We start from the raw sequence: 12,281 nt of genomic DNA on the forward strand, positions 1-12,281 counted from the left end.
CTTAGAAAAGAGGGAGGGATTTGCTGTATAAGCTTACTGGGAGTGAGAGGAAACAAGAAGGAGATCAAAGTAATAGGACTCTGTCTGGAAAGACTGAATCATCCAAATTGGATGGTTCAGTCTATAGAGCAGGCATAGGGAGACTAAAACTCCCATCATCCCTAGCTAACAGGACCAGTGGTCAGGGAGGATGGGAACTGTAGTCTCAAAACATCTGGAGGGCCAAGTTTGCCTTTGCCTGCTATAGAGCATGAGACTTCATCTCAGTCATGGGTTCGAGCCCCATGCTAGGCAAAATATTCCTGCATTGCAGGGGGTTGGACTTGATGACCCTCGTGGTTCCTTCCAACTCTAAAATTCTATGATTCTATGATTATAAGAGCATAGGTGAAGGGACGGGCTCAGGGATGAGTGTATCTGTAGGTTCCTCTCTTTGTCTCATTTTCCCAATCTTATGTTGAGTTCTCCATTCCACTTTGCCAAACAGAGCAGCTGTCCATCCTGTGGAGGTTGTGGCATCAGCAACTTCCAGGTGGTCTAATTCAGGGCTGGGGAATTTGTGGTCCTCAGCAATGAGGATCAGTCATGACCAAAAATGGAGTAAATCACTAGAGGAAGAGTGGGGGAACAGGAGTACCAAGGTGGTCCACAAACAAACAATTATGAAAATACAGCTACCTGTAATTAAAATGCATAGTAATACACCCATAATTTAAATATATGACATATAAGTCCATTAAATCAGCATAACACTTGAAACAGCACTCAAAAACAGGAGACCCAAGTCAGAAGCTGTGTTTTCAAGAGCCGGCAGAATGCCAGTACTGATGGGACCCCCAGTATTTCAGCAAGAAGAGAATTCCATAGCAATGAAAAAGACCGTTGATGTGTTACCACAAGTTGATAACCATTAGGCCATAGCCAAAACTAACCAGGTCTCATTTGTTGATCTTAATGCCCTTTACAGTGGAGGGGCAAGGAGATTTTGCAGCAGGTCCTGTTGCCTATGGTCGCTATTACCTGGATGGGAAGGCTTTCTACACGAACTCCATTCCTGCTACTGTCTGCCACAAGCTTCCGATAGACACGATTACTTAGTGGCAGCACAGAGAAGCCCAAAGACTTTGGTGGAATTTCCAGGTCTCCATCTGGATCTGGTGGGCAAGCAGGGATAAAAACATCTTGATTAGTCCTCCACTGAAACATGGCAGGGATGCTTTCAAAATCCTCCTCGTCCAAAATTTCACCCCAGGCTCCTGAGTTGGAAACCAGCCGATCTTGTCTCCAAGAGGAATTGATGTTTGGGGCTGCTGGCCAAGGTGGACCTTGCAGCCCCAAACATCAGGACATAGAAAGAGTCTGATGGATCCAGCCCATGGACCATCCTGTTCTCACAGGGGCCAACCACAGTGGTCTATATATATACAGTGGTACCTCGGGTTACATACGCTTCAGGTTACAGACTCTGCTAACCCAGAAATAGTACCTCGGGTTAAGAACTTTGCTTCAGGATTAGAACAGAAATCGTGCTCCGGTAGCGCAGCAGCAGCAGGAGGCCCCATTAGCTAAAGTGGTGCTTCAGGTTAAGAACAGTTTCAGGTTAAGAACGGACCTCCAGAACAAATTAAGTACTTAACCCGAGGTACCACTGTAGTACCAGAGTGCTACATTCTTAACCAAAACTGACCATCAGGCAGTGCTATTTTTGACAGTCCACAATCAAAAAATGAATTGAATGCCTTACCCCAGATCTTAGTGCTGCTAAGCGCCACATCTCATCTTGAGAATCCCCCACAAATCATTTCACACTCCCATATGGCCTTATCTCCCTGGGGGGTTGGTCCAGAGGGGCAGGTTGGGCACTGCCCCACCAGCGTCAGTCCGCCTTCCTACTTACAACCAAGCCAGGGGGGTGGCTCTGCCTCTCAGCTTGCTCCTCCTTAGCCTCACTACTGCTATAATAGAACTCAGCAAAGAGGAGACTGGGGTCAAAACTTCATTAAGAACATCACTAGAGCCTGCTGGATCAGGCCCATCTTGTCTGGCATCCTGTTTTCCTAGTGGCCAACCAGATGCCTATTATTGGAAACCTGCAAGCAGGATCTGAGCCCTAGAGCACTCTCCCCTCTTGCAATTTCTAGCATCACTGCTTCTGACTGTGGAGGCAGAATATAGCCCTCATGCTTAATAGCCCTCTCCTCCATAAATTTGTCCAATCCTCTTTTAAAGCCATCTGAGTTCGTGGCCATCAATGTCTCCTGCAGCAGTGAGCTCCATAGCTTAACTATGCACTGTGTGAAGAAAGACTTATGAATCCTCTAGCATTCAGTTTCATTGTGCATCTGCCAATTTTCGCGCTACAAGAGTGAGATAAACACTCATCTTTCCAAGCCAGGCATAATTTTATCAATTTCCACCCTTACTTCCCAGAGATAAAGACTTACTTTTTTTGAAGTATTCAATCACCAGGGCGGTATCATCCGAGAAAGCTGTTGCTCCATCCCGTCCTTGGAACAGGTAGGACATGTTCCACGTTGGCTGCTCAGGAGGTCCAGCAGCTGGAGCAACCTGGTGATCAGTGAAAAGTAGAGGAAGCCCAGTCAGGGTATCAGAAGAGAGAACAAATTGCTTGTTCCTGTTGTGTATGGTCCATTCTATTCCCTCTCCCATCTGGTTTCCCACCTAATTTCTCTCTCTCTCTCTCTTTTTTAAAAAAGATTTTTATTGAAATTTTAAAGGTTACATAAGTAATAAAAAAAAGATAACAACAGAAAAACACCCAATTAAACAAACAAAAAAAAAAAGCAATACATAAAAACAAGTCACATCAAAGAAAAAAGATAAAAAATGGAAAACGGACAAAAAAAAAAGATGCATAGAATCAAGAAAAAGAAAAGAAAAGAACAAATCAAACCTTTACATGACTTTCCTTCTTTAACTTATTTCCTTGACCTCCTCACACCTCCCCTCTTTGTATTCTGGTTCAGTTAGATATTTCAGCAAATCCTTCATCTTTGTTTTTATCCTAATAATTTATCTTAATATACTGTAATTTAACATTCTCTTCTTTCACCAATTAATCATCCATTTTTACTTTATCTAATCTTGTTTCTCATTAAAACTAATATATTGAACTTAATCTCTTAAAATATTTCCCCTAGGGTCATAAAAATTTCATTCCACGATTTTTCCATTTCTCATTATTATTATTTTTTAAATCTCCTTATATACACTTTAAATTCCCAATTTCTTTCCTCCGTCTCCCCTCCCCGGTCCCAGCCCCTGCCGACAGTTCCATCAACCTCCCAGCGTCCATCAACCTGGAGATCTGATATCCGAGGCTCTTAACTCTTCTTCATTTCCCTTCTGCCGATCTTCTTGATAAACTTTGGTGCTCAGAAGCAGATCTCGGGGGAGCTCCAACCCAACGATGCTTATATTCCTTCTTGACAAGTCTGCCAGGTTTCCATAATTAAAGCTAGGGCCCATAAAGTATTCCAAACCTTGTTTCACAATTCTTCCAAGTCCAAAGGCCCCCGAAGCTCCAATCTCCTCCTGGCTCAAATTCATATTCCAAAAGTCATTTGATCCCTGCATAAAGGGATCTCTCCACTTTTACTTTTCCAGATCAGGCCAGGCACCCATCTTCAAAAACTGGCTTCTCCTAATTACAGTCATATAAGGCCTCAAGTTGTAATCCTCCATTTGCCTCTTTAGGGTTAAAGCTCCCCCATGTTTTGCTTTATATTCAACAACAGCAACTTTCTCCTTCTCTAATTCATCAATTTGTTCAGTTAAGAAAGATTCTTGTGCCGGGTTCTTGTCAACTTCTATGTTGATGCCCACTTTTGTTCCCAAGATATCAATATTAGTAGCCATGACATCTATCTGTTTATGCAGCTTTCCCAGCAGATAAATTGCCCTATTCAGAACAGATGCTACTTCTTCCTTTACCAACATTCTTAAGATATTCAAGGTCAAAACTAGTTTCTCACAGTCCTTATCTTCAGACCACTTTCGCAGCTGCACACTTGTAACAATGTCCCAAAACTCTCTCTAGAGGGAAACAGTCTCAATTTGTATCAATCCTTTCCAGCACAATTCCAAAAGTAAATTAATAACAGTTCCCAGTTACTTTTTCTTCTTTTTAAATGCAGAAGCAGACAATAGAAACAATGTCTTTCTTTTATAGCTAGCTCTCAAATTAATGCCAGCTGTCAAATTAAAGCTAGCTGTCAAGTTAAAGCTAGCTGTCAAATTTGTCCTGTTTACCGTCGATGGACTTTTTGCAAACCGTTCCCAGGTTCAGAGACGTGATGCTTCAATCTTTAATTTTCCACCTTCTCCTGCAAGTTCACTTGGTCAGAATTGATGGTTTCATTCAGTGGAGTTTTAATCCTTTACGTGAGACTTTCCAAAATCTTAGTTACTAACTACTTTGCTTCAGTCTATTTACAGAAAGGGAAGGTGGACTTCCTGTTTAGACCTTCCCCATTCGGTGCCAAATTAAATTATTTAAAAGCTCAATTTCCCGTTCTACTCACGGGTTGTTGTTTAGAATCCAATTGTCCACAGGAAAAAAGTCAGCGTTCTCCGACAGCGGCAATGCGGCTTTGCTCCGTGAAATAAGCGGTCGATTCAAAGCACCGCGCCTCTCACCCCACATCGCATGTGTGTGTGTGTGTGTGTGTGTGTGTCAGCAGACACAGGGCTGGTCCTCAGCATCTGTTTCTGATACTCTACATCGCCATGAGTTTGTACTGAATTATAATAAATGCTTGATGAATCTGTTTCCTTCTGTTGTGCTTTTGATAGGATTATAAAGATGGCGACGTTACAACATGTGCAGAGGAGGGAGGCCAAGAGGACCAGCCTTGGAAAGTGAAGCAGTGGGTGCTGGGATGTGTCCAAGGGAACGGGGGGGGGGGGGCAATTTGCAGGCCCCCAGCTGGCTTCAGCCCACCGGCTGGCAGCCGGGTGAACTCCGGTCTTGGAACAGCATCAAAACAGCGGCACACAGCTAGGGAAGCCTTCAGAAGCTTGAGCACGCCTCACTCAGCAGAGTGAATAACATGCAACAGAAGTGGCGGCCAGAGGCATATGTAAAGCATATTTACAAGCAGTTTATTCAACATAGTTCAGGACAAAAAAAACCCATGTCTGCTCTCTTTCATGTCCAAGAACAGGAAGCATAAGCAAAAGCTATACACAACTGAAGTTCCCAGCAGGCTGTGCTGGAAGTAAACAGACATGTGACATACAACAACTCCACATGCCTGTTCTTAAGGTGGAACGGAACATCAATATCCTAACAGAGGGCACATGGCAAGCTATCGGCAGTCTGGTGGCACAGTCAACGAGTCCCTTTGCAACTCTGGGGCAGATAAAAGACAGCCCTTCTTCATGCAGTACATAGTAAATCTCACTCATGCAAGAAGCAGGGATGGCCACCAAACTAAGGTAAAGGTAAAGGAACCCCTGACCATTAGGTCCAGTCGTGACCGACTCTGGGGTTGCGGCGCTCATCTCGCTTTATTGGCCGAGGGAGCCGGCGTTTGTGCGCAGACAGCTTCTGGGTCATGTGGCCAGCATGACTAGGTGGGCAGGAGCTGGGACCGAACAACGGGAGCTCACCCCGTCGCGGGGATTCGAACCGCCGACCTTCTGATCGGCAAGTCCTAGGCTCTGTGGTTTAACCCACAGTGCCACCCGCATCCCAGCTGCAAACTAGATGGCTTCAAAAGAGAACCAGATAAATTCATGGAGGAGGAGAGGGCTATCAATGGTGACCATTGATGGTGACCTGTTGGAGGTAACAGTGCTTCTGAAGACCAGTTGCTAGAGACCAGAGGAGGGGAAGGGAGCTCTTGTGGACGGATCCTGCTTGTGGGTTTCCCATAAGCATCTGGTTTGCCACTGTGAAAAGAGGATGCTGGACTAGATGGGCCACTGGCCTGATCCAGCAGTAGGCTCTTCTGGTTTCCTTATGATTCTATAACACATCATCAAGGCTGAGAGCTATTTATTTTATTTATACCACAAAAAAGCACACCAAGAAGTCAATTATGGATTAGAAACCAGGATAGGGCCCTGTTTCGATGTATTCACCTTCATCAGCTAATTTTTAAAGGGTCATGTCAGTTTGAAAATTTTCAATTTCAATACTTCCAAATTGAAAACGCACAGAAAAGCTCAAGATACACGTTGATCTACCCACACTTGTTATGCTTGAGAAACATAGAAAATAACAGGATATATTTATCTGAAAGTCTTCAAACTTAATTGACTTCTGACTTCTGCTCAATGATTGAAACTAAGACCTCCACAACGAATCTGGACTAACATGAATTTATCTCTGCTCATAAACTCTTATCTCTAATTCTGTAATGAATTATTGTGTTATACATATTTTTATGAGTTTGAGTTTGTAATCTCTGTTAGAGTTTGCAATCTCTATTTGAGTTTGTAATCCTTGTCAGAATACATACTTTTGAATGGATTAGTTTTTGTTACTATTGACTATTGATTTGCGAGTAGGGTCCACTCCCACTACTGAAACTTACATTGGCCTGAGTTCTTGGTGTGCTTTTTTCTTGGTATATTTAATAACAAGAACTCCAATTTATTTTATTTAGGCAGAAGCATCCTCAGAAGGGGTTAACCTGGGCACTGGCTTCTCTCCCCTCAGCACCCTGAGAGGAGAGATGCCCACATCAGCCCATGTCAGCTTGACCACAGAGTCAACAGAGTGACAGTGGGGGTGGCAGAAGGATCGAAGCTGATTAGCTGCCACATAAGATTCGCCCGTGGAAAGCCATTAACCTCCCTAAGCAGAGCTCAGCCTTCCCTCAGAGATCCAGAGAACTAAGTGCATCGATCAGCCTTTTGCACACAGGGGAAACCATGGAAGCCTCTCTCTCTCTCTCCCCTCCCCTCCAGCCTTCAACTGGGAGCAGATGAAAGGTGGGCAGTTATTATTACTGTTATTTTGCCTTGTCCCCAGACAGGGGCTCAAGGCACCTTGCAGCTAAAACAGAAGCAGCTAAAAACCTAGGAGGCGGGGAATCATTAAAACACAATTAAACACTAACACAAATTAAATTTCCATTTCACTTTTGATTTGTATACTGCCTTCCTGCATTGCTAGGCACGAGGCGGTTTACAAGATCTCCATGGCTCTTTCTCTGACCACTTGCTTCCGTTGTTCTTATAAAGCCTTGGCATACAGATAATGACAATAAAAAGCATAACAGCACCATCTCTTTCATTAAAAGCAGCCAGTTCCCAAAAGCCTGTTGGAAAAGGGATTTCACCTGCCGGCAGAAGGACAGCAAGGAGAAAGCCAAGTCGAGCTTCTCTAGGGAGGGAGTTCCAAAGTTGCCTGGGGGCAGCCCTCTCCCGTGAGGGTGGGGGGACCAAGAGAAGCCCCCCACAAAAAAGTTCTCAGAGTCCAGGCAGGTTTGTATGAGGGAATGTGGTCTTTCCGATAGCCTGGGCCTGTGCCATGTAGGGCTTTACAGGTCAAAACCAGTGCTTTGAATTGTGCCTGGAAACAGGCTGGCAGCCAGCGGAGCTGTTGTAACAAGGGAGTCATCTGTTTCCTATAACCAAATGCTAACTCTGCCTATTTCACACTTTGTGAAACAATATTGTTACGATGATGATTCATGGCATTTCTATCCCACCTTTTCCTCCAAGGAGCTCAATGTGGTGTACACGGTTATTCCACTCATTTAATCCCCATTGCACCACACGGTGAGCTCCACTCTGACTGAACTTAACTACAGGGATACCTTGGTTTACAACCATAATCCGTTCCGGAGGTCCGGTTGTACAGTGGTACCTCTGGTTGCAAACGGGATCCGTTCCAGAGGCCCGTTCACAACATGAAAAGCCCGCAACCTGAAGCGCTGTATCTGTGCAGGTGTGTGGCGCGATTTGGTCTTGTGCGCATGTGCGAGCGGCAAAACCCAGAAGTAACCCTTTCCGGTACTTCCAGGTTGCCACAGGACGCAACCTGAAAAAATGTAACATGAAGCAAATGTAACATGGATGTCAGGGAACTGCCATCGGAGTCAGAGGCGGAGGGAAGGCTCCAGAGGGATGCCGGAGAGGGTCCCAGCAGGGAGAGAGGCAGCCCATCTGCTGGGGAAGGAAATCAGCGTAACACCAGGGGTGAAGGGGGGCAGGGTGGGGAATCGGAGACAAGGCTTCAGGACTCTTCACCGGAGACCAGTGGGGAGAGCACGGGTACTCTGCTGCCCACACCCTCCCTGCGCAGAAGACTTCCGCGCAGGGAGAGTAGGAGGAGACTTGGCGTCAAAGAACTTCTTTGCTGGAAGAAGTTTAAGAAACGCCCACTGATGGATTCTGCCAGCGACTGAGACAGCCACGAGTGCAAGGCTGTCCAGAGAGAAAGGGTTCAACCAGGCAACCTAGCCAGGAGTGGCGGCAACTTACGCACGAGCGACCCCCTTAGAACCATTACAATGAGGTATGACTGTAAACCAAAACAGTTTGTAACCCAAGGCGCGCTTTCGCTAATGAGGCCTCCAAAAAATAAAAATAAAAAAAAATTGATTGTAATCCGAAAAAAGGGACATACACTTCAGGGTTTGTCATGGTTGTAATCCAAAACGGTTGCAAACCAAGGTACCACTGTATATGCAAATCTGCCCCAGTGAGCATATGTCCAGGTTGGGGGGCCCCTGAATGTGCTGGAGGAAGGCACTGTGAGCACATGCAGTCTCAACCCCAAGACCCCCTCCCCCATGCACTGAATAAAAAATGCAGAGATGGCAAAGGTGGGTTGGGCTTGCCATTAAAGAATGCAAGAGGCGTAACAACAGTCTTTAGAAAGGGACTTTCAGCTCCCCTGGAGCAAAGCTTAGAGTAAAACTGGCCACTATTTCCAAAACTCATGCAAGGAGTGCAATGTTTGGACAGCTAATTGTGCCCCATACTCTATTTCTAAGGGACACCACTGTATGCCCTCTAGCCATAAGCATGCTCAGCCCATGTTGTGCACCAAGGAGTTAAATGGCTTGCCAAAAAGCACATAAGGAAGGGAGGGGGGAAGAAAGGGGAGGAAATACCATGACAGTTCAATTCCCTCCGTGGATTAATTTGTAATTCAATTGCTAAATGCAACCCTGTGTGCGGCAAGCATGATTTATGGTATGTAAAGCAAACCACACTGGGTTGGGGGTGGAGGTGTTGCATTCTTGTCTTTTGCTTCTCTAAATCCTCCTCTTGCTTCTGAGGCTAAATAAGAGATATCAGCTTTCAGAAGTTGTCCCTTAAGAAGAAAATACCCTAACCTCCCATTACGGATCAGTCTGATCCCAAGGCTAAAAGGAAGACGTCGCCCTGCCTACCCTGGGAAAAGGAACAAAATCACTGGCTTTCCTGTAAGGAATGTGAGGCTTTCAAAGGGTAGGAGGAAACCAAAAGTGAGGAAGCTGCCTCATACAGAGTCAGACCCTTGGTCCTTCAAACTCAGTATGGTTTACACTGCCTGGCAGCAGCTCTCCAGGGTTTCAGGCCGAGCAGAGTCCCAGCCCCACCTGGAGGTGGCAAGGATTGGAACTCGGAAGCTGGCAATAGCCCTCCCAGACTGTCGCACACATTCATTGCATTTTTCATTGCATTCCATTCCATTTCACATTCAGATTGTGCAGCAATCTGTATTTCTGTATTTCTGTATTTCTGTATTTCTACGCACAAGGCCATTTGCAAGCTGACGCAACAACAAAAAGGTAAAGATAAAGGTACCCCTGACCAGAGTCGTCCAGTCGCGGACAACTCTGGGATTGCGGTGCTCATCTCGCTTTACTGGCTGAGGGAGCCGACGTTTGTCTGCAGACAGCTTCCGGGTCATGTGGCCAGCATGACTAAGCCGCTTCTGGCGAACCAGAACAGTGCATGGAAACACCACTTACCTTCCCGCTAGAGCGGCACCTATTTATCTACTTGCACTTTGACGTGCTATCGAACTGCTAAGTTGGCAGGAGCAGGGACCGAGCAATGGGAGCTCACCCCGTCGCGGGGATTCGAACTGCTGACCTTATGATCAGCAAGCCCTAGGCTTTGTGGTTTAGACCACAGTGCCACCCTGATGCAACAACAAAATATACAGCAAAGACCAGGCATCTTATAACAATCCAATCCAATACAAAAAGTCATAACAAAAAAATATGATTGGAAGCTAAACAACCTATCAAAGTAATACTCAATGATCCATGAGAATATAATAGTTCACAATAAAATTAACTCTCACAGTATCATCAAATAATAACTAAACAGAAATTCATTCTCAACAGTTACAGTAAATCATTACTAAACTATAATCAATAAAAACAACAGCAAGTCACAATGCATAAAATATCACAATACATTAAAAAAATGGTATGACAAGGTTAAGATCAATAAGACTTTCAAGAACCATATTGTCAGAAAAGCAGTGTTTAATGTCTGGATAAAATACAAAGACTTATTGGAAAATAAAACTCCAAGGTGGCTTTCACCATTGGAAGCTAAGGCCCGGAAAAGACTCAATATGGAGGCCAAATGGCCGAAGTATTGGGAAATATTAGAAAAAGATGGAGATAATTGGAAATTGCAGAGTCAGGAGAAAATGAAAGACAAAGTGCGAGACTGGCTACATTATGCTCAGATTAAAGAAGTTTTTAAACTTGACAAAAAGCTAGGATTCCAGGTGGAAAAATCAAAGCTAGAAACGGAATTGTTAGAGCCTAAGACTAAAGTACTTTCAAAAATGTATAACTTGCTGCTGAAGTGGAATACACAAGATGAAACGGTCAAATCGGCTATGATAAAGTGGGCACAGGACATTGGATATAACATTATGTTTGAAGACTGGGAGAGGTTGTGGACTACTGGGCTGAAGTTTACTGCATGTAATGCTTTGAAAGAAAATGTTATGAAAATGATATATAGATGGTATTTGACCCCAGTCAAACTTGCAAAAATATACCACTTGTCTGATAACAAATGTTGGAAGTGTAAGGAAAATGAAGGAACATTCTTTCACCTCTGGTGGACCTGCCCTAGAGTGAAGGCTTTCTGGGAAATGATATATAATGAGTTGAAAAAGGTATTTAAGTATACCTTCCCTAAGAAACCAGAGGCCTTTCTTTTGGGCATTGTCGGCCAGAATGTGTTAAAGAAGGATCGAACATTTTTTATGTATGCAACAACAGCAGCACGGATACTTGTTGCCAGGCATTGGAAAACACAAGATCTACCCACACTGGAAGAGTGGCAGATGCAACTGATAGACTATATGGAACTGGCTGAGATGACCGGCAGAATCCGAGACCTGGGAGAGGAGACGGTGGAAGAAGATTGGAAGAAATTTAAGATTTATTTACAAAAATATTGTAAATTGTATGAATGTTAAGAAGGATGCTAGAGTATAAACAACTGGGCACCATTGAGTTCAAGGAAGTGAATTATGAAGATAAGATAAATTTAAGAAATGATAAAAAATTTGGAATATGTTGGTTATATCTAAACTTTTTAAGATTTGAATAAAATGATAGTCAAAATTAGAGATATAACATTGGAAAATTAGTTATGAAGATTGAAAATAAGGGGATAAATTTGCTGAATAAAATTATAACCAGGAACGCAGGAGCGGGAGATGTGAGGGAGTCCAAAGAAGTGAAAAGATCTATGTTAAGAGATGTGATATTGTATTGTTTTATTGGCATTGTGATTTAAACAAAAAATTGTTAATAAAAAATATTTTTAAAAAAATAAAAAAAGGTAAAAGGCTCTAATTCGGAAACAAAGTCACATAACTTATAATGTTTTTTTTAAAAAATTCCTCTTATCCCTTCCCAGCTGTTTCTCCTGTTCTTAAAGTCATGGCCTAGCAGAAGCTTCCGTGATATGCCAACTGAATTCAAAGTATACCCCTCTGAAGATGGAGGAGCATGGTGCATAGGAATGTAGAAGGCTGACTTATACTGAGTTAAGCTCAGCATTGTCCACACTGTTTGTGTTCTGAGCACCACAGTTTAAGAAGGATGTTGACAAGCTGGAAGTTGTGCAGAGGAGGGCGACCAAGATGATTGAGGGCCTGGAAATCAAGTCTTATGAGGAATGGTTGAAGGAAGCTGGGTATGTTTAGCCTGGAAAAGAGGGGCTGAGAGGATATATGATAGTCAGATTCAAATATTTGAAGGGCTGTCCCATGGAGAATGGAGCATGCTTGTTTTCTCCTGCTCTAGAGGGTAAGACCTGAACCAATGAAG

At 43.9% G+C, this 12,281-nt stretch overlaps 2 protein-coding genes across 3 annotated transcripts in view; both read right to left on the minus strand.

Annotated features, from left to right (window-relative positions):
• Positions 1-12,281, minus strand: part of CCDC33 (coiled-coil domain containing 33) — a 154,476-nt gene that overhangs the window by 69,853 nt on the left and 72,342 nt on the right. For both annotated transcript variants that reach the window (XM_081876254.1, XM_081876253.1), the window contains 2 exons: positions 2,445-2,568; positions 1,021-1,154 (listed from right to left, as the gene is read on the minus strand). In XM_081876254.1, the coding sequence (XP_081732380.1) occupies positions 1,021-1,154; positions 2,445-2,568 (258 nt within the window). The remainder of the gene's footprint in view (positions 1-1,020; positions 1,155-2,444; positions 2,569-12,281) is intronic.
• Positions 1-12,281, minus strand: part of PML (PML nuclear body scaffold) — a 281,106-nt gene that overhangs the window by 40,581 nt on the left and 228,244 nt on the right. The gene's annotated exons all lie outside the window — the stretch shown is intronic.

Source organism: Podarcis erhardii, assembly GCF_964252035.2.
Source record: "Podarcis erhardii genome assembly, chromosome: 9".
Classification (NCBI taxonomy): domain Eukaryota; kingdom Metazoa; phylum Chordata; class Lepidosauria; order Squamata; family Lacertidae; genus Podarcis; species Podarcis erhardii.